This window comes from Thalassophryne amazonica, chromosome 1 (assembly GCF_902500255.1).
Source record: "Thalassophryne amazonica chromosome 1, fThaAma1.1, whole genome shotgun sequence".
NCBI classification, from domain to species: Eukaryota; Metazoa; Chordata; class Actinopteri; order Batrachoidiformes; family Batrachoididae; genus Thalassophryne; species Thalassophryne amazonica.
In genome coordinates, this window is record NC_047103.1 from 103216200 (window position 1) to 103237580 (window position 21381).

The 21381-nt window shown below is 39.7% G+C and overlaps 1 protein-coding gene across 1 annotated transcript in view; it reads left to right on the forward strand.

The window, feature by feature from the left end:
• The window catches only part of LOC117510506 (cytochrome c-type heme lyase-like), a 49964-nt gene extending 35220 nt beyond the window's left edge, over nucleotides 1-14744 (forward strand). Inside the window, exons 6-8 of the mRNA XM_034170282.1 lie at nucleotides 1294-1413; nucleotides 6142-6228; nucleotides 14541-14744. Of these exons, the coding sequence (XP_034026173.1) occupies nucleotides 1294-1413; nucleotides 6142-6228; nucleotides 14541-14739 (406 nt within the window). The 3' untranslated portion in view covers nucleotides 14740-14744. The remainder of the gene's footprint in view (nucleotides 1-1293; nucleotides 1414-6141; nucleotides 6229-14540) is intronic.
• The last annotated feature ends 6637 nt before the right edge of the window (nucleotides 14745-21381 follow it).

Below are 21381 nucleotides of genomic sequence, written 5' to 3' on the forward strand. Positions count from 1 at the left end.
GCTAAAGGAGGCCGAGGAATAACTAAACATTTCACACCCAGAGCAGAAAAGTGCGGGAGAGACAGGAGAAGCCGCCATGCTAAATCGGCTAAGAGCTAGTAGCTACGCTAAGCTAGCGGATTCCTAAAAACACGCAAAGTGAATAATGTGTAAATAATTTAGAGGTGATTCAACAGAAGGAGTGCTTTAGTTAAGGCACGTAAAGATTACACTGGGAAACAAATCGATATCTAGATAACTAGATCAATCTAACTGCGCAGATTAAACAGCTAACAGATACAGAAAAACACCGCTGTGCTCCGGAACAGGAAGTGATACAATACCGCAGTGAGAGCCAACCACCAGTAGAGGCCGATATATACATATATACACATATACACATATATACACATCTATATATGTGTATACATATATACACATATATATGTGTATATGTGTATGTATATATGTGTATATGTGTATGTATATATGTGTATATGTGTATGTATATATGTGTATATGTGTATGTATATATGTGTATATGTGTATGTATATATGTGTATATGTGTATATGTGTATGTATATATGTGTATATGTGTATGTATATATGTGTATATGTGTATGTATATATGTGTATATATGTGTATATATGTGTATGTATATATGTATATATGTGTATGTATATATGTGTATATATGTGTATGTATATATGTGTATATATGTGTATGTATATATGTATATATGTGTATGTATATATGTGTATATATATATAATCTTTATTCATTCATTTTAATGTTTTGTGGCTCTCCAAGAATTTTATTTATGGAAGATGGAACACAAATGGCGCTTTTGATAGTAAAGGTTGCAGACCCTTGAACCCGACTGACCCAAACTGTCTCCAAATGAGTAAATTAAGTACTTTTATTTTTTTATTTTTGGTTGGTTCTTGTGATATTTTGGAAATGTGCTCCGTCTTTAAAATGATACCTGCAGTTGGGGCAGTATTTTTAAAAAATTAATGGAGGAGACTAATGGGTTGGGTGTGTGCAACACCCAAAAGTTCAATTTCTGCCTAAAGCTATAACGGACCTTAGAACTTTGAAACATGGGATTTTTATTTATTTATTCATTTATTTATTTTAGTTGAAACTGACTCAACATACAGGATAAAACTGTTCGACCACCAGTCGTTAATGGCAGAAATACCTGCTTATAGTTGATTCTGACAGAAGTCAGAAAAGCATTGTTGAGGCACTTTGTCTTGCTTTCAGTCTTTTTTCGTATATGATGTTAGTACTCCATCTTGTTCTCCAGGTGGCGCTGGCGTGATGATGATCTTAAACATCAAGATATGACCAATATCATAAAAATCCACAATCAGAACAATGAACAGGCCTGGCATGAGATCCTAAAATGGGAGGCTCTGCATGCATGGTAAGTCAACAAATTACACAGCTGACCTGCAAGGAAAAAAAGTGTGTGTGAGTGTATACACACATGAGCACACACTCACACACTGAACAAAAATATAAATGCAACACTTGTATTTTTGCTCCCATTTTCCATGAGCTGAACTCAACGATCTAAAACCTTTTCTATTTTCACAAAAGATCAATTTCTCTCAAATGTTGTTCACAAATCTGTCTAAATGTGTTAGTGAGCACTTCTCCTTTGCCGAGATAATCCATCCCACCTCACAGGTGTGACATACCAAGATGCTGATTCGACAGCATGATTGTTGCACAGGTATGTCTTAGGCTGGACACAATAAAAAGCCACTCTATAATGTTCAGTTTTATCACACAGCGCAATGCCACAGATGTCAGAATTTTTGAGGGAGCATGCAGTTGGCATGCTGACTGCAGGAATGTCCACCAGAGCTGTTGCCTGTGAACTAAATGTTCATTTCTCTGCCATAAGCCGTCTCCAGAGGCATTTCAGAGAATTTGGCAGTACATCTGGGGCTCTCACCAACAGTCCAACTTACATATTTGCGCTGTCATTTAGGCTTTTAGATTGTTCACTCACTCATCAATCACTCATCTTCAACCGCTTTTCGTGTTACGGGGGCAACAGTTCCAGCAGGGGACCTCAGACTTCCCTGTCCCAGGCCACATTAACCACCTCTGACTGTGGATCCCAAGGCGTTCCCAGGCCAGTGTGGAGATATAATCTCTCCACCTAGTCCTGGGTCTTCCCTGGGGTCTCCTCCCAGATGGACATGCCTGGAATACCTCCTTTGGGAGGTGCCCAGGAGGCATCCTTACCAGATGCCCGAACCACCTCAGCTGGCTCCTTTCAACGCAAAGGAGCAGCGACTGTACTCCGAGCGCTCCACAGATGACCTAACTTCTCAGCCCATCTCTAAAGGAGACACCAGCCACCCTCCTGAGGAAACCCATTTCGGCCGCTTGTACACACGATCTAGTTCTTTCGGTCATGACCCAACACTCATGACCATAGCTGAGAGTAGGAATGAAGACTGACCAGTAGAGCGAAAGCGAAAGCCATACATCAATATCATCCAGAAACGCCGCCGCCTTCTCTGGGCTGTGGTCTGATGAGTCCATATTTCAAATTGTTTTTGGAAATCATGGACATCGTGTCCTCCGGACAAAAGGAAAAAGACCATCCAGATTGTTACCAGCGCAAAGTTCAAAAGCCAACACCTATAATGGTATGGGGTAGGGATGAGCGAGTACACCACTATCTGTATCTGTTCAGCCATCTAAATTATCTGTAGCTGTACTTGGAGTGGGCGGGGTCTAAACTGGAAGTGGGTGTGGTTTAAAAAGACATGGACGGGGCTTAAAGCAATACATTATTTTAAGCCTGAAATTGATATGGATTGATCACAAGTTGCTACATTTGTTTTTTTGAAAACTATTTACAGAACAGCCTCCAATTTTAGCTTCAAATCAATGATTTTGATCACAAAAGTAAGTGAACTATTTTCAGAACAAGTTTTTTATGAACTCAGAACACAAATATTCTTAAGTGTATGAATGAATAACCGAACAGCCTCAGAATTGACATTCAGTGTTGTAGGAAATTATGAACTAAGTATGCATGAACAAGAGTTATCATACTCAACACAGCTTTTTTTATTATTATTATTATTTTTATTAATTTTATGATCAAATCATGATCAGCCTTGGTAACTGTATTCTTCTTAAAAGCATCGCGACCCTAGTATGGGGGTGTGTTAGTGTCCATGGCATGGGCAACTTACACATCTGTGATGGCACCATCAATGCTGAAAGGTACATCCAGGTTTTGGAGCAACACATGCTGCCATCCAAGCAACATCTTTTCCAGGGACATTCCTGCTTATTTCAGCAAGACGATGCCAAGCCACATTCTGTACGTGTTACAACAGCGTGGCTTCATAGTAAAAGAGTGCAGGTAATAGACTGGCCTGCCTGCAGTCCACACCTGTCGCCCATTGAAAATGTGTGGTGCATTATAAAGTGCAAAATGCGACAACGGAGACCCTGGACTGTTGAACAACTGAAGTCGTACATCAAGCAAGAAGGGGAAACAATTCCACCTACAAAACTTAAACAATTATTGTCCTCAGTTCCCAAACGGTTTATTGAGTGTTGTTAGAACAAAAGGTGATGTAACACAATGGTAAACATACCACTGTCCCAGCTTTTTTGAAACGTGTTGCAGGCCTCCATTTCAAAATGAGCAAATATTTGCGCAAAAACAATAAAATTTATCAGTTTGAACATTAAATATTTTGTCTTTGTGGTGTATTCAATTGAATATAGGTTTGTAATTTTCCCTGACTCTTTTATGCAAGATTCTGCCCCTTACCAAAAACCAAACCACTATATTTCTCATTTTGAGTTTATTAAAGGTCATGTTAGAAACCAGGCCTGGGGCCCTCACAGACATCTTGTGAAAAAGCCCCCAAAGTAGCACAGAACGAAGTAGCACGGCACAGAAGTTGCTGGCATTTGAAGATGGATTTTGTGCATCTTGTAAAGAGTTGGATAAACAGCTGCCTCCATCCTCCCTATCTCTCTTTGCAAATTTACTGTAGAAAATAGATTTGGGAAGCATTTGCATGGCTAAAACACTTACACCCCGCCCCCCCAATCAGGACCCTCTTGACCCCTGACCATTTTAAGCATGTCTCTTTAGTTGCCTCTCGCATGCCTGATCACCTGTCTCCAAATGGTACAGAACGCCGCTGCATGTCTTTTAACTGGCACGCGCAAATATGATCACATTTCCCCCATTTTAGCCTCTCTCCACTGGCTGCCCATACATTTTAGGATCCATTTTGTTTTTAAATCCTTGAATATTGGCCATATTGGCCTCTCTTCATTGGCTTCCTGTTAATTCTAGAATAGAATTTAAAATTCTTCTTCTTACTTATAAGGTTTTGAATAATCAGGTCCCTTCTTATCTTAGGGACCTCATAGTACCATATCACCCCAATAGAGCGCTTCGCTCTCAGACTACAGGCTTACTTGTAGTTCCTAGGGTTTGTAAGAGTAGAATGGGAGGTAGAGCCTTCAGCTTTCAGGCTCCTCTCCTGTGGAACCAGCTCCCAATTCGGATCAGGGAGACAGACACCCTCTCTACTTTTAAGATTAGGCTTAAAACTTTCCTTTTTGCTAAAGCTTATAGTTAGGGCTGGATCAGGTGACCCTGAACCATCCCTTAGTTATGCTGCTATAGACTTAGACTGCTGGGGGGTTCCCATAATGCACTGAGTGTTTCTTTCTCTTTTTGCTCTGTATGCACCACTCTGCATTTAATCATTAGTGATTGATCTCTGCTCCCCTCCACAGCATGTCTTTTTCCTGGTTCTCTCCCTCAGCCCCAACCAGTGCCAGCAGAAGACTGCCCCTCCCTGAGCCTGGTTCTGCTGGAGGTTTCTTCCTGTTAAAAGGGAGTTTTTCCTTCCCACTGTCGCCAAGTGCTTGCTCAGAGGGGGTCGTTTTCACCTTTGGGGTTTTTACGTAATTAGTGTATGGCCTTGCCTTACAATATAAAGCGCCTTGGGGCAACTGTTTGTTGTGATTTGGCGCTATATAAATAAAATTGATTGATTGATTGATTGATTGAATGCTCTTGCCCCGCCATACTTCTGAGGTCCTACACCCTTATAAATCCACTCGTTTTCTCCGTTCAGCTGATCAGCTGCTCCTGAGTGTGCCTAAAAAAGTGGAAGCTCAGGGGACAGCGCATTTGCTGTTGTGACTCCAAAATCATGGAATGACCTGCCTCAGCAAATTAGATAGGCCTCATCTCTGTCTGCTTTTAAATTTTTTCTGAAACCCCATCTCTTCTCCTTGGCCTTGCTTTTTTTTCCCCTTTTTTGTTTATTACTCAACCAGGGTTCTAGTTTTTGAAAATCAACCCAAATGTAACTGAGTATAAAAATTTCAAAGTTAGTCAAGGGTGGACTTTTTTGATCAAAATACAAAACAAAAAACATTAATTTTCATTGGTTTCTAGCAAAAGCTCATCAGAATATGATACAGGACTATGGGGTTGCAAAACAGTTGTATCCCTGGTTGTATGGCAGGCTTAACCTTATAATGTTTTCTATGAATTGCCTCTTTAGTAAAAGTTAATACATGTTGGTCAGGACTTGAATCTGCTGTAAGGCTTATTCCCCCATCACACATAGCCGGAATTACGCAGAGTGGCGTTGGATTTATGAATTGGCGCACATCCGAAAGGTGTCAGATTTCAGTTCCAAAGTGTTCTGACAGCCATCTGCGGAAGTCGACACAGTTGGTCATAATCTCCCGGCGGCCTCGAGTGTCACGCACCTGTTCATAATTATCCGGGTGTCATCGAGATGGGACACCTATCTGACAGTGATTCATATGTTATCTTATGACCATCTAACCGCAATTTACATATTCCGATGGCGGCAAAATGGGATCCGAAATGATTTGGGCGCATACAAGGGAACCTCAAGATAGATCTGGCACAGTATGCCTGCCGGTATGACCCCCAGTGTCACTCATAATAATGCCCATTCTGCACAGTTCAGAGTTTAGCATTGACAGTAGATCTTAAGAGAAAACTGCCCCCAGTTTGACATCAGTGAAAATTAAAGACATTTGTAAATGTATTCTGATCAGAATTGCAACATACAGTTTCTTGAATTTTATTTTGTTTCCTTTCCAGTGAATGTCCGTGTGGCCCAACTTTGAAGAGGTTTGGTGGTAAAGCCAAAGAGTACTCACCCAGGGCTAGAGTCCGTCACTGGATGGGGTGAGGTCATTTACAGTCTGTTTTACACCTGAACAGATTCAACTGACACCATGGTTTTATGTTCACCAATTAAATCCACTTCATTGGCAGAATGTAAGCGCAACATTTGTTCATCTATCTGAATGCAATCTGTAACAGTCATGGGTTTGCAAGCAGTCCATTTTAATTTACTGACCAAAATAAACACATCATGGCAGATGTGCTCATAAGTTTGTGACAGAGGTCAGTAAGAGTCACTATGGATATTGTCGTCAATAGGCCTCACTCCCCCGACAGCTAAAGAATTCTCTGGCCACTCAGGCCTGTGTTTTAGCTGAGTGGGCAAGAGAGTCCACTTCCAATGCTGGAGATGGTGAGTTTGCGTCCTGAGGGCAGCAAGTGGGAGAAGTCAACCAGTGGCGGTTCTACACTGAATTACTCCCTGGGCAAGACCCCCTCCAAGTGCACGTCCCCCCACCACCACCACAAAATTTTGCACAAACACCCATTTTCTAAAATTATTTTATTATTAATATTTTACAAGTGCCCCTTCAGTTGAAATTGATATCAAAAGATTACAGGCTACAAAATAGCTCAAAACATCCATGAGTTGCAAATGAAAATAAACACACCCTTACATGTTAAATGTCTTTCATTAGATGCTTTATTTAAATCTGTCTTTCAGGGAGGAATAATTAGCTCTTTTATCACCATTTAGCTACATATTTAGCTTGAAGTTTGTAAATATTAGGCTAAATGTGTAAATACTTAGCATTAACTAATCTGCTAAAGTTTTAGCTTTGACAGAAATTTGATAATGTGGTATTTGCCTTTTTTTCCTCGCTAATTTTTGCTCTTCATCTGTGGGTCAAAAGAAATTCTGAACTGAAATGTTACTGGCGTTCCCATGCCAATGTCATTGGTATATGATTATTTTTCTCCCTCAAATAAACCAGTTAATTATGAAGATAAGCCATGGATTAAAGTTCTTCGTCACCACGCCGGATTTCCGTCATTTGGAAAATTTAACCACACATACATGCGCGCATGTGGTGTCATGCATGCTTTGGGGCCGAAATATGATACTCTCATTGTCAAAGCAACATCCCATTCTGCACTAATCAAAGCAGCAGCAGCGTCAGCATGGATGGCGCCGCACCACGGAGGAAGGGACTGTGTGAATTTTCACTCCTCTCCACTCTGTTTACTGCTTGCCATGAGCCACAGTCCTTCTCCTCTCTGTCTTTGTGGGAACATTGGCAGACCTTCCCCGAGTAGAGCAGGGCGTGGCTTTGCTTTGAACCAATGAAGCAGTGCTTCGATCTGCTGCTTCAGTTCTTTGTTTTATTTCGCCTTATCTTAATTTTTCCCCACTAAAACCCCAAAGAGCATGTATCTGTGAGTAATATTTACCTTTTTATGTTAAACTGACCTGTTATGGTCTTCTGAAACAATTGATAGATGTATTTTAGAACTTAAAGACGGGAGCGATGCTAACACGTTAGTGTGTCTATGGCATTTTCATTGTTAAAGTTAGCATTAAGCTGTAAAAGAATCAAATGTATTACAAATTGTAATATTTTATTTATTTTTATTTATACATTAATAATAATAATAGCAACAACAACAATAATACTAATAACTAAAAATGCTATGATACAATTTTAGAGAAACAGACAAAAAGAACCTGGTAAAACAAAACAGAAAAGATAAAACCAACTAACAATGAACATAAATAAATAAATATAGAAATAAATAACTTAACTGTGAACACCTAGTGACTCCACTTCATCCCTGTTTTATTTAAGTTTAATGACAATTTGTTTCGGTCAAACCACATCTAAGCTGTGTTTTTACACAAGAAAAAAAATTAAATGCAGTAAACTGCACATTTGTCTTTTTTCATGAAAATATCTTATTAAAGATCACATATTACACTTTAATCAGGCCATTAAAATACTTTTGTGGACTCTTGCTGTAATATGTTGTCACTCGTTGAGATAGTTGCTGTAGGCATCTAAAAATGCTCATAATCAGGTGAAACCTGATGGAAATCTCTTTGTGGTGTGTCGGTGATGTATGTATATGCAAAATAAAACAAAACAGTACTCCAGGTATGTTTTTGACGAGAATATAACATCATAACTTTGTTACAAGGTCAAACTTTGATTTTATGTGATAAAGGCCTTTTAATAATAACTCACTTAAAGAAATAATGGCAAAACTCACATGTAAGTAAAAAAACAAAAAATTAAAAATGATTAATTGAAAAATAATCAACCGATTAATCGATTACTAAAATAATCATTAGTTGCAGCCCTAGTTTGTTTTACGAGTGAGAGCATTTTACCGATTAACTGTGAATAAGCCAGTTTTGAGTTTCTCAGTGGGCATGCATTTTCAAAACGGGTGACAGTGTTACTTTGTGCACAGCAGAACACGTTGTCAGTTGCTTTAGGCCCTAATTTTGTATTTTATTGACTCTACAACCAATGACACAGCAGCCTTTTGGCGCATTTACGGAATAGAACCGATCAAAATACTACAGAAGACAAAGAATTTTTACTTAACAGTTTGAAGTGAGTTTTCTTTGTTTCTGAGGGCTTCATACACATTAAAATTCACAAGAATATATGAAATTTAACTTGCCCTTTTAAAACATTTCTAGGGGAGATCCCCCAGACACCCCATAATCAATAATGTGTTTTTACTTGACAGTTTGAAGTGAGTTTTCTTTGTTTCAGAAGGCTTCAAACCCATTAAAATTCAGTAGAATACACTAAATTTGACTGTTCTTTTAAAAAATATCTGGGGGAGATCCCACAGACCCCCCATAATCAATACTGTGTTTTTACTTGACAATTTGAAGTGACTTTTCTTTGTTTCAAAGGGCTTCATACCCATTAAAATTCACCAGAATATACAAAATTTGACTTGTTCTTTTAGAAATTTTCTGGGGGAGATCTCACAGACCCCCATACTCAATACTGTGTTTTTACTTAACAGTTTGAAGTGAGTTTTTGTTGTTTCAGAGGGCTTCATACCCATTAAATAAACTTCACCAAAATATACAAAATGTGACCTACTCTTTTAAAAATGTTCTGGGGGAGATCCCCCAGACCCCCATAATCAATACTGTATTTTTACTTCACAGTTTGAAGTGAGTTTTTTTTTTTTTTTTCTTTTGGTTTTTTTTTTTGTTTCAGAGGGTTTCATACTCATTAAAATTCACTAGAATATACAAAATTTAACTTGCTCTTTTAAAACATTTCTGGGGCAGACCCCCCACCACCCTTTTATGTACCTTTATGTTCAGGTTTTGCATTCTTTTTATGCTTTGTCTCTCTCTCTTAGAGGCTATTTACAATAGATTTGTAGACTTTAGAATGTGTTTATTGTATTTATTGAGGAAAAAGAGTGTGTGCCCCCACTATGCCACATTTTAGGGAATTGCTGGCATTGATTTTTGCCAGGAAGAAATTTCAGTCAGATGAAAATTTATTGCTTTAACCCACGAGATAAGCCTCGTTTTATACATTATTATTATTATTATTATTATTATTATTTTGGCAGTGTACATGACATTAAAAAGAGTTGCCAGCGGCTGGAAAATTTTTGTAAAGCACACTCTTGCAGGCACACAAAAAAGGGTCAGATTCAGTCACTTCAGCTAGTAATGTGAACACAGCATAAGTTCTAAGCCATCTTTACAAATAGGCAGGCTCTCCTTTCTGCAAACTTTTTTTTTTCCACAGGTGGGCAGTTTGTCTCTCTGGTGACATTTAAACCTGTTCTTACACCTTGTCTGTCTGCTTTCAAAGGCTGCCTTTTTTTTATCTAGAGTTTTTAAAAGTTTGTGTATAGAGAGAGTCCAGTGGTTTAATGACTGCTTCTCCAGCTTGTCCCCAATATGACAAATGAGAAAGGATCATAGCGTGCATGAAAGTCTTTGCGGCATCCATTGAATGGCAACTTCTAATATGTGTAAATAACACTGAAACCCAACAACTCATCCAGAAGAAAAACTAAGCTCATCTGAAATGGGAGAACGACCCAGGATCGAAGGTCAAAGAGAAGGCCTTCAAGGACCTGAAATCCAGCGTCCAGAGTTTGCTACGTCGCATCAAAGACAACTGGTACCGTGAGCGTGCCCTCAAGCTCCAAACTTTTGCTGATCACAATCAACTGCATGACTTTTTCGCTAGGATCCGTGCCCTCTTCGGCCCTTGGAGAACTGTACCATCACCCATCAAAGCAGCTGACAATCTGACCATTCTCAAAGACAACAAAGCCATTGGTCAAAGATGGAAAGAACACTTCGAGCAACTGCTGAATAGACCATCTCATGCATCTCCATCATGCACTCTTCATCTCCCTGCTCATCCCACTGAGAACTGGATGGACCAACCACCAACAATGGAAGACCTCAACACCTTGATCGACTTTCTCTGCAATCACAAAGCTCCTGGCCCAGACGGCATCCCTGCCAAACTGCTGAAATATGGAGGCATTACCCTACAAACCCTTCTCGTCAGCATCATCACCCAGATCTAGGAGACTGCTACTGTTCCTCCAGATTGAGTGATGCCAGCGACGACGATCAAATTATAGTTGATGGTTTTGGTCATTTTTTCACATTTGACTTAAAATTAAGATTTGAATCAATTATTACACCAAGGTATTTAAACTTCCTCACAATGTCAAACCTCTCAGCCTTTATAATAATGTCATCACTGGCAAACTGGTTGGTTTTAGAGCAGAACATATCTTTTATCTTGGTTATATTAAGGGTGAGACATAACTGGTCAAGCCACGCTGTGATCCTTTCCATAGCATTTATAATATAACTGTAAATATGTAAAAAAAAAAATACATGGGTCACACAAGAAAGTGAAAACACGTGTTTCCATTGTGGACTATATGAAAATTAAATGACAAATTAAAAGTAATAATAAAATAATAATTAATAATACTGTGTATATGATAACAAGAACCTAACCAATTTATAACTACATTAAGACTAAATTAACATTAAAAAATATTCCATTAACAGGAAAGAAAAAGGACTGAGTTCTAAAAACTGTTGAGATATAAGGTTCTAAAAACATTCTGGACTCGCACACCATTCCAGCTCATTATAGAAACTTTGCACAATTTATTACCACCCTTGAAAAATGTCAGCTCCCTATTTTATTAACACTTACCAATCTAGAGCTCGTGGATCCCCACGGGCAACACGCTTGTTTAATGTAAATGGTTAACGGTAACAGAATTACAATGACGGCAAAATGTGGTCATGTTTTTTTATTAGCTTGTTTGAAAAAAATTGTATTCTGATTGTAATCCCGTTACCATAGAACTACCCAAATAGTAAGTCGCTTCGGCTTGCCATAATTTGGCACAGGTTTTATGCTGGATACTCTTCCTGACACAACTTCACATTACATGGACAAAATGGGCAGGGGTCAGGTTTGAATCAGGAACTTCTGCACTGAAACCAAGCGCACTAATCACTTGACCACACATTCTAAACTGTCTTGTCGTGTTGATCTTCTAATCATGAACCAAAATGTCTTTAGTCTACTGCGATAACAAATAAATTGGCCCTGTTGGCGTAACTTTAAGCAGGGCTCTTCAACTGCACCTTTTAGATGTGTCCGTGGTCCAACACACCTGAATCAAATGGCTGAATTACCACCGCAGTATGCAGTTAAGTTCTCCAGAGAGCTGTTAACGAACTCATTAACTGACTCAGGTGTGCTGAATTACAGTAGTGTTCAGAATAATAGTAGTGCTATGTGACTAAAAAGATTAATCCAGGTTTTGAGTATATTTCTTATTGTTACATGGGAAACAAGGTACCAGTAGATTCTGTAGATTCTCACAAATCCAACAAGACCAAGCATTCATGATATGCACACTCTTAAGGCTATGAAATTGGGCTATTAGTAAAAAAAAAAGTAGAAAAGGGGGTGTTCACAATAATAGTAGTGTGGCATTCAGTCAGTGAGTTCGTCAGTTTTGCGGAACAAACAGGTGTGAATCAGGTGTCCTCTATTTAAGGATGAAGCCAGCACCTGTTGAACATGTTTTTCTCTTTGAAAGCCTGAGGAAAATGGGACATTCAAGACATTGTTCAGAAGAACAGCGTAGTTTGATTAAAAAGTTGATTGGAGAGGGGGAAACTTATACACAGGTGCAAAAGAATTATAGGCTGTTCATCTACAATGATCTCCAATGCTTTAAAATGGACAAAAAAAAAAAAAAACAGACACGTGGATGAAAACAGCAAACAACCATCAAAATGGATAGAAGAATAACCAGAATGGCAAAGGCTCACCCATTGATCACCTCCAGGATGATCAAAGACAGTCTGGAGTTACCTGTAAGTGCTGTGACAGTTAGAAGACGCCTGTGTGAAGGTAATTTATTTGCAAGAATCCCCCACAAAGTCCCTCTGTTAAATAAAAGACGTGCAGAAGAGGTTACAGTTTGCCAAAGAACACATCAACTGGCCTAAAGAGAAATGGAGGAATATTTTGTGGACTGATGAGAGTAAAATTGTTCTTTTTGGGTCCAAGGGCTGCAGACAGTTTGTGAGACGACCCCCAAACTCTGAATTCAAGCCACAGTTCATAGTGAAGACAGTGAAGCATGGTGGTGCAAGCATCATGATATGGGCATGTTTCTCCTACTATGGTGTTGGGCCTATATATCGCATACCAGGTATCATGGATCAGTTTGGATATGTCAGAATACTTGAAGAGGTCATATTGCCTTATGCTGAAGAGGACATGTACTTGAAATGGGTGTTTCAACAAGACAGTGACCCCAAGCACACTAGTAAACGAGCAAAATCTTGGTTCCAAACCAACAAAATTAATGCCTCGCAGATGTGAAGAAATCATGAAAAACTGTTTATACAACTAAATACTAGTTTAGTGATTCACAGGATTGCTAAAAAAGCAGTTTGAACATAATAGTTTTGAGTTTGTAGCATCAACAGCAGATGCTACTATTATTGTGAACACCCCCTTTTCTATTATTTTTTTATTTTTATTTTTTTACTAATAGCCCAATTTCATAGCCTTAAGAGTGTGCATATCATGAATGCTTGGTCTTGTTGGATTTGTGAGAATCTACTGAATCTACTGGTACCTTGGTTCCCATGTAACAATAAGAAATATACTCAAAACCTGGATTAATCTTTTTAGTCACATAGCACTACTATTATTCTGAACACTACTGTAAGCAACTAAGTCAATTCGGGTTGCTTTTTGCATTAAGCACAAAGTATGGATAAATGCATACATAATCTTTGCACACAGCAGCCATGTAGAGTATCGCTCCTGCTTCGGTTAACATGGCTCTGTATATAAACAGAAAATATATTATACAAGCACATGATGGCCAGTAAAGATCTTATCATCTGCACTCATGGATCAGGTAAGGTAATGCCGTTAAGTAGCCCGGTGCTGGTCCAGTGTCGTCACAACTCTCCTGTTAGCATTACAACAGCAGTCACTTTCTCAGTCATCGTGTCACACTTATAAACACATGGATAAAATTCCTCTTTTGCCACGATTCATCTTCAGTCTGGTGTCCATGTCACATCTCCCAGTGCAGCATGGGAGAGAGACAGGCATTTCATTTCCTTGACAGCAGCAAAAAGACACCCTCTGTTCCATGTTTTTGGGAGAGACGGCAAGCTTATTACTGCTGTCCACATGAAGTGAATTGATGGAATAGATCCAAGTGTTTTTTGAAGCCAATTTCTCACGCTGTCCAAGAGGTGTTATCTGTGGAACACGGAACAACTAATAAAAATCACGACTGGTATAGCTGGACCTTTATAAAAGCACACCTGTTCACCATTTCAATGTATTAACCATCAAGTCCACAAAAAACACAGATTTTGAGCTGCACAAAATTTCTGGTTTTGTTTCAACGTACAATCATTCTGAGGGTGCGGTTCCAAAGATGATGTCGCCAAAGTCAACATTTCTCACAGGCTAACATTTCTGAGCATTTATCAGTGGCAGACGAAATGAAGCTAAATCCCCCAGGTTTTTGTTTTAATTTCTCAGGGCATATGACACCAAAGGTACAACACTATACTCCAATATTTTCATAATTCTTTATTTGGTATAGTCCGCTCATTTGACATTTCATTTACCAGAGATTTGCACTTTTAATAAGTGTCATAACAGCACTGAGGGTTATTTGTGTGTTATACAGAGTAAATGATCAAAGTATAACTTCATTTTGTCTGCTTTCAGATCAGTGTGTTTTTCTTTTTAACTTAATGAACGTCAACCATGATCTCTCAATAGGTACGAACTGCCGTTTGACCGCCATGACTGGGTCATTGACCGCTGTGGGAAGGAGGTACGCTATGTCATTGACTACTATGATGGTGATATCAACAAAGACACCTATCAGTTCTCCATTCTGGACGTGCGACCTGCCTTTGACTCCATAGAGGCCATCTGGGATCGGATGAAGGTGGCTTGGTGGCGCTGGACCTCATGAAGGACTCTTATCTTGTGTTTAATTGTTCTGTTTCAGTTGTTGCCACTGGCTGTGGTTTGAATGAAAAGATTGTCAGTGTTGTTGCTCTGCAGTGGGAAGTTGATTTCAATGAAAATATTTTTTTTTGTTATAACAGACTTTACATGCAAAACTCCAAACTACTGTAACATCATCCAGCTTTTAGGTTTTTAGAGCGCTCCGCCATTGTTCCCTGAATGGTTGTTGACTGAGGAGGAGTCAGTTACACTAAAAACTGGCATAAAAGTACGAGGTTTACAGTTGATCACCAGAATAGAGGCAGACTCTTTCATTCTCAATTTTGCATCAGGAGCTTCCTTCTTGATCCACATCCTTCCATGTCATAGTGATGAAGAGCTTCATTAAAGATGGACTATGTCACATTTCTGTCTGATGCCTCCACCTTCACCAGTTTTTAGTTGTGATCCTGAGATTGTTGTTGGACTTAGGTTCATCAGTTCTGGGTCTCTTTCCTCAAATATGCAAGCCTGTATGGCCCCAAGTGTCTTGCAATTTTTTTATATACTGTATTCCCCTGTCAGAAAACCCAGGGCTGATTTAATCACAAATAAAAAATGAATCACAAATAACTCACCTGTTTGTGTCCATTTTGTCCTTATCCATTAAATGTGTTCCTTGTAATTTAATTTAATTTCAGGTGGGCGCTGAACCACTTTTTTTTTTTTTTTTTTTCTCAAAAAAAAATGGGGTTGGGCTAAAGCTAGGTCCTGGGCCCTCTGACAGGCGAATACTGTGTGTGTGCACAGTGCACCTGGAAAGTTATTCAGTGCTTTTTACACATTTTGTTGTTTCATCCTTATTCCAAAATGGAGTAAATATTTTTTCCCCTCAAAATTCTACTCACAACACCCCATAATGACATCATGAAAAAGTTTATATATATATATATATATATATATATATATATATATATATATATATATATAATTTTTGCAAATTTATTTAAAAAAAAAATCACGCGTGCATAAGTATTCACACCCTTTGTGCCATACTTTGTTGATGCACCTTTGGCAGCAATTACAGCCTCCAGTCTTTTTGAATATGGTGCCACAAGCTTGGTCCACCTATATTTGGGCAGTTTTGCTAATTCCTCTTTGCAGCACCTCTTAAGCTCCATCAGGTTGGATGGGGAATGTCGGTGCACAGCCATTTTCAGATCTCTCCAGAGATGTTTAGTCAGATTCGTCTCTGGGCTCTGGCTGGGGCACACAAGGACATTCACAGAGTTGTCCTGAAGCCACTCCTTTAATATCTTGGCTGTGTGCTTAGGGTCACTGTACTTCTGAAAGATGAACCGTCTCCCCAGTCTGAGGTCAAGAGTGCTCTGGAGCAGGTTTTCATCCAGGATGTCTCTGTACATTGCTGCATTCAAGTATCCCAGTTCCGGCCGCTGAAAAACATCCCCACAGTATGTTGCTGTCTCCACCATGCTTCACTGTAGGGATGGTGCCTGTTTTCTTCCAAATATGATGCCTGACATTCACACCAAAGAGTTCAATCTTTGTTTCATCAGAGCAAAGCATTTTGTTTATCATGGTCAAAGTCCTTCAGGTGTCTTTTGGCAAACTCCAGACAAGCTGCCATGTGCCTTTTAGTAAGGAGTGGCTTCCGTCCGGCCACTTTACCATATAGGTCTGATTGGTGAATTGCTGCAGAAATGGTTGTCCTCTCTCCACAGAGGAATGCTCGAGCTCTGACAGAGTGACTATCGTGTTCTTGGTCACCTCCCTGCTTAAGGCCCTTCTCCCTTGATCACTCAGGTTAGACAGGCGGCCAGCTCTAGCAAGTTCTATTTATAGAAGATGGAGGCCACTGTGCTCATTGGGACCTTCAAAGCAGCAGAAATGTTTGTAGCCTTCCCCAGATTTGTTCCTTGAGAGAATCCTGTCTTAGAGGTCTACAGCCAATTCCTTTGACTTCATGCTTGGTTTGTGCTCTGACATGTACTGTCAAATGTGGGACCATATGTCAACAGGTGTGTCTTTCTACATCATGTTCAATCAACTGAATTTACCCCAGGTAGAAACATCTCAAGGATGATCAGTGGAAATGCGATGCACCTGAGCTCAATTTTGAGCTTCATGGCAAAGGCTGTAAATATTAATGTACATGTGAGTTCTTCATTTTTCTATTTTTAATACATTTCTAAGAATCTCAAACTTTTCTCACGTTGTCAGTATGGGGTATTGTGTGCAGAATTTTGAGGGAAAAATGAATTTCATACATTTTGGAATAAGGAAGTAACATAACTAAATGTGGAAAAAGTGAAGCACTGTGAATACTTTCTGCATGCACTGTAGGCTCAGGGGAGTTGGAAAGGGTAGACCTTACTCATATGAGTGAAGCACCTTAAGACAGCTTTGTTTTGATGTCGCTATACCAATAAAATAAACTGAGTTGAATAGGCTGCCAAAAAAATGATGCCAGTATTCACACTTGTATTCTATGAATTCAAGCAGGGCTGGAATGCATTTGATGGTTGTCTTCACTTAAAACATCCATAATAATATTAGCCTGTAGAGTCCTTGCTGGTTCGGAGGTGGTCACCCTAGTGTGTGTGTGTGTGTGTGTGTGTGTGTGTGTGTGTGTGTGTGTGTGTGTGTGTGTGTGTGTGTGTGTGTGTGCGTGTGCGTGTGTGTGTGTATAGTTGCAAAACCGCACTGCTGAGTGGTGTCATCTCGTGATGTTAGACTTGATGGGAATCTGACCGCACGCAAACCCATTTTTACAAGGAAATTTCACATAAACAACTTCAGCTCTTTATTTTATCCTGTTTACATCCAGACAACACAAATCATGACAAAATGCAAGCATTACACGAAACCCGATGATCAGAGGACAGTCTACATTTTTTGTTGTTGTTTTGTCTTGGCGGTAACCACAGCCCATGTAGCTGGGGAGAAGCAGCCAGAAAATCGTCCCAATGTGCGAGTCACTGCGAATGCCGGTCCGTCCGGAGAGGGGGGAAAGCAGAGCACCACGGACACCAAGGCCAGTGCACAACTGACTTGCTGTCAATCTACCAGATTGCAGGTTAACAATGTTGCAGCCCCTGTGACAGGGAACAAGGAAGCTTTTATGAAGAAAACAATGGAACGGAAATTGAAATTCTTCAGGTATGGAGACATACTTTGACTCTTGAAATTTTGGTGCTGGATACTGGCATGCATTATTTCCATTCTATGTTTTAAAGGACATGTCGCACCTATATCATAACTATTCTGAGTATTTTCGACAGAGCTTCTTTGAGGAAAATGTACCAGTGCGTGCTTGGATGGAATGTAGCTGCTAACATTAAGAACAGAGCCACAGATTAATTGCAAAGTTTCCGTAAGTGTGATGTCATAATGACTCGTTTTTAAGTGATAAATGTAGGTCGAAGTGTGCATGAAGCAGGAATCGTGTGCAACATGTGTAAAATCCTCCCTGCCTCGAACGCCTCGTACAGGAGGTGTTCCGCCCACTGAAGCGGCTGTGGAAATCTGTCATTCTGGACATCCCAGTTGAACAATTCTGTACTGTTTTTGGACAGACATGGACTAATAACTGCCCACTGTGACGCACGTGTGTCTGTCTGCTGTCGTCACGTGGACATAAAAACATACAGTAGTGTTCAGAATAATAGTAGTGCTATGTGACTAAAAAGATTAATCCAGGTTTTGAGTATATTTCTTATTGTTACATGGGAAACAAGGTATCGGTAGATTCAGTAGATTATCACAAATCCAACAAGACCAAGCATTAGTATTAATTAGTATTAGCATAGTATTTAGTTGTATAACCACAGTTTTTCATGATTTCTTCACATCTGCGAGGCATTAATTTTGTTGGTTTGGAAACAAGATTTTGCTCATTTACTAGTGTGCTTGGGGTCATTGTCTTGTTTAAACACCCATTTCAAGGGCATGTCCTCTTCAGCTTAAGGCAACATGACCTCTTCAAGTATTCTGACATATCCAAACTGATCCGTGATACCTGGTACGCGATATATAGGCCCAACACCATAGTAGGAGAAACATACCCATATCATGATGCTTTCACCACCATGCTTCACTGTCTTCACTGTGAACTGTGGCTTGAATTCAAAGTTTAGGGGTCGTCTCACAAACTGTCTGCGGGCGGCCCTTGGACCCAAAAAAAAGCATCTCCAATGCTTTAAAATGGACAAAAAAAAAAACAGACGCATGGAAGAAAATGGAAAACAACCATCAAAATGGATTGAAGAATAACCAGAATGGCAAAGACTCACCCATTGATCAGCTCCAGGATGATCAAAGACAGTCTGGAGTTACCTGTAAGTACTGTGACAGTTAGAAGACGCCTGTGTGAAGCTACTTTATTTGCAGGAAAACCCCGCAAAGTCCCTCTGTTAAATAAAAGACATGCAGAAGAGGTTACAATTCGCCAAAGAACACATCAACTGGCCTAAAGAGAAATGGAGCAGTATTTTATGGACTGATGAGCGTAAAATTGTTCTTTTTGGGTCCAAGGGCCGCAGACAGTTTGTGAGACGACCCTCAAACTCTAAATTCAAGCCACAGTTCACAGTGAAGACAGTGAAGCATGGTGGTGCAAGCATCATGATATGGGCATGTTTCTTCTTCTATGGTGTTGGGCCTATATATCGCATACCAGAAATCATGAAAATCAAGAAATCATGAAAAACTGGTTATACAACTACATACTAGTTTAGTGATTCACAGGATTGCTACAAAAGCAGTTTGAACATAACAGTTTTGAGTTTCTAGCGTCAACAGCAGATGCTGCTATTATTGTGAACATCCCCTTTTCTACTTTTTTTACTAATAGCCCAATTTCATAGCCTTAAGTGTGTGCATATCATGAATGCTTGGTCTTGTTGGATTTGTGAGAATCTACTGGTACCTTGTTTCCCATGTAACAATAAGAAATATACTCAAAACTTGGATAAGTCTTTTTAGTCACATAGCACTACTGTTATTCTGAACACTACTGTATATCGCCACAGCTGCTGTTCACATGTTGTGGGCTGCAGCGTGCGCGCTGTCCCTCGCTGCAGCCCATAGCTGTGGGCTGCAGCATGCGTGCAATCCCTCGCTGTAGTCTATTGACAGGCTGCCCCCAGCTTGAAACAGACCATCAGATCAGAACACGCAGCAGGCGATCTGACTTTTACATCACCCACGTGAGCTCTGTTCCATATGATGCGGTGTCAGTTCTGGCATGCCATCCACAAGATATGTGTGTCGGGGAGGACAAACTGCTTGTCATTCATGTCATTTCATGACTGTAGGTTTGTGACCATGGGTCATCTACAGAGGAACACACGGATCATATTTGTATTGGCGGCTTGATAAGAGGGATTCAATATAAAATGCTGTTTTTTATGGTGTATGGTTTTATTATTATTTTTTAATACGTCCAGCTCTTTGTTGCTCTTTCAGGCTTTTTCCCCGCACTGTGTCAGGCCAGTGACAGTAGGTCAGTGGTAAAATTTTGGGCTGGCAATCAGTACAGTGCAGGTTTGAATCCTGTGGGCATTATGTTTTTTTTATTATTATTATTCCACATCAGCAGGGCAATGTGGGTCCACAGGTACCAGCTGGTTTTTTATTTTTTATTTATTCCGCATCAGCGGCACAATGTGATTCCACGGGTACCAGCTGGTTTTTATTTATTATTTCATCCACATCAGTGGCAAAATGTGGTTCCACAGGTACCAGCTGTTTTTTATGTTTTATTTAATCCACATTAGCAGTGCATTGTGGTTCCACAGGTACTAGCTGGTTTTTTATTTATTCCACAGCCGCACGATGTGGTGCACCTCGCACTGTGTTCCTGCTCGAAAGACACCATCGTGTGCACGAACCCTCACATCGGGATCATGCACGCCTGCCCGTTGGAGCGACGTTTCGTGGTGCGCTAATTCGAACTGTTTTTCGCTGTTTCGCCATATTTGACCAAACTTCACACTATGTGTGAAGGGGCCCTTAATTTTGATGCAGTCATGGTAAAAGCAGCCACTTTCTGCTGTGGGAAAACTTAGGGCTTTTGCATGGCTAATAACCCTCTGGGATCCGAGAGCATTTTTTGGACAGTTCACTCGCCTGGCATAAATGTTTTATTATTGGTGTTAACAGCTCTCCCTGCATCCCACAATCAAGTTTTATGTTTCCTTTTTTTCAGGACAACCTGTGCTTTCAGAATATATATGTTTTTGTTGTGTTTTATAAGTGTAATAAACGTTTACAATCAAAAATAGGCAAGGAAAAAATAAAGCGAAATATAATTTTCCACACACATTTATTCAAAACACACAGCAGACTATAATAAACAACTGTTTTGACACTTTATAAAGGTAATTTGAGGTCTTCTGTGAAAGTCTGTACAACAAAAAGTTTCAAACAATAAACATAAATGCACATTTTGAACAATATATACAAAATGGTCTATGCATTTTGTTGTCCATTGATATGGTAAACAGTGCTTTATGCAGAGAAAGCAACAGAGTTATCCAGTAACATTTAACATGCACACTAGTGGAGCAATCCTGATAATTACACACTCTTTGTTTGAGCACGTGAGATTGTCATCAGAGGCTCTCCGTCTGCTCATGCTTTCACT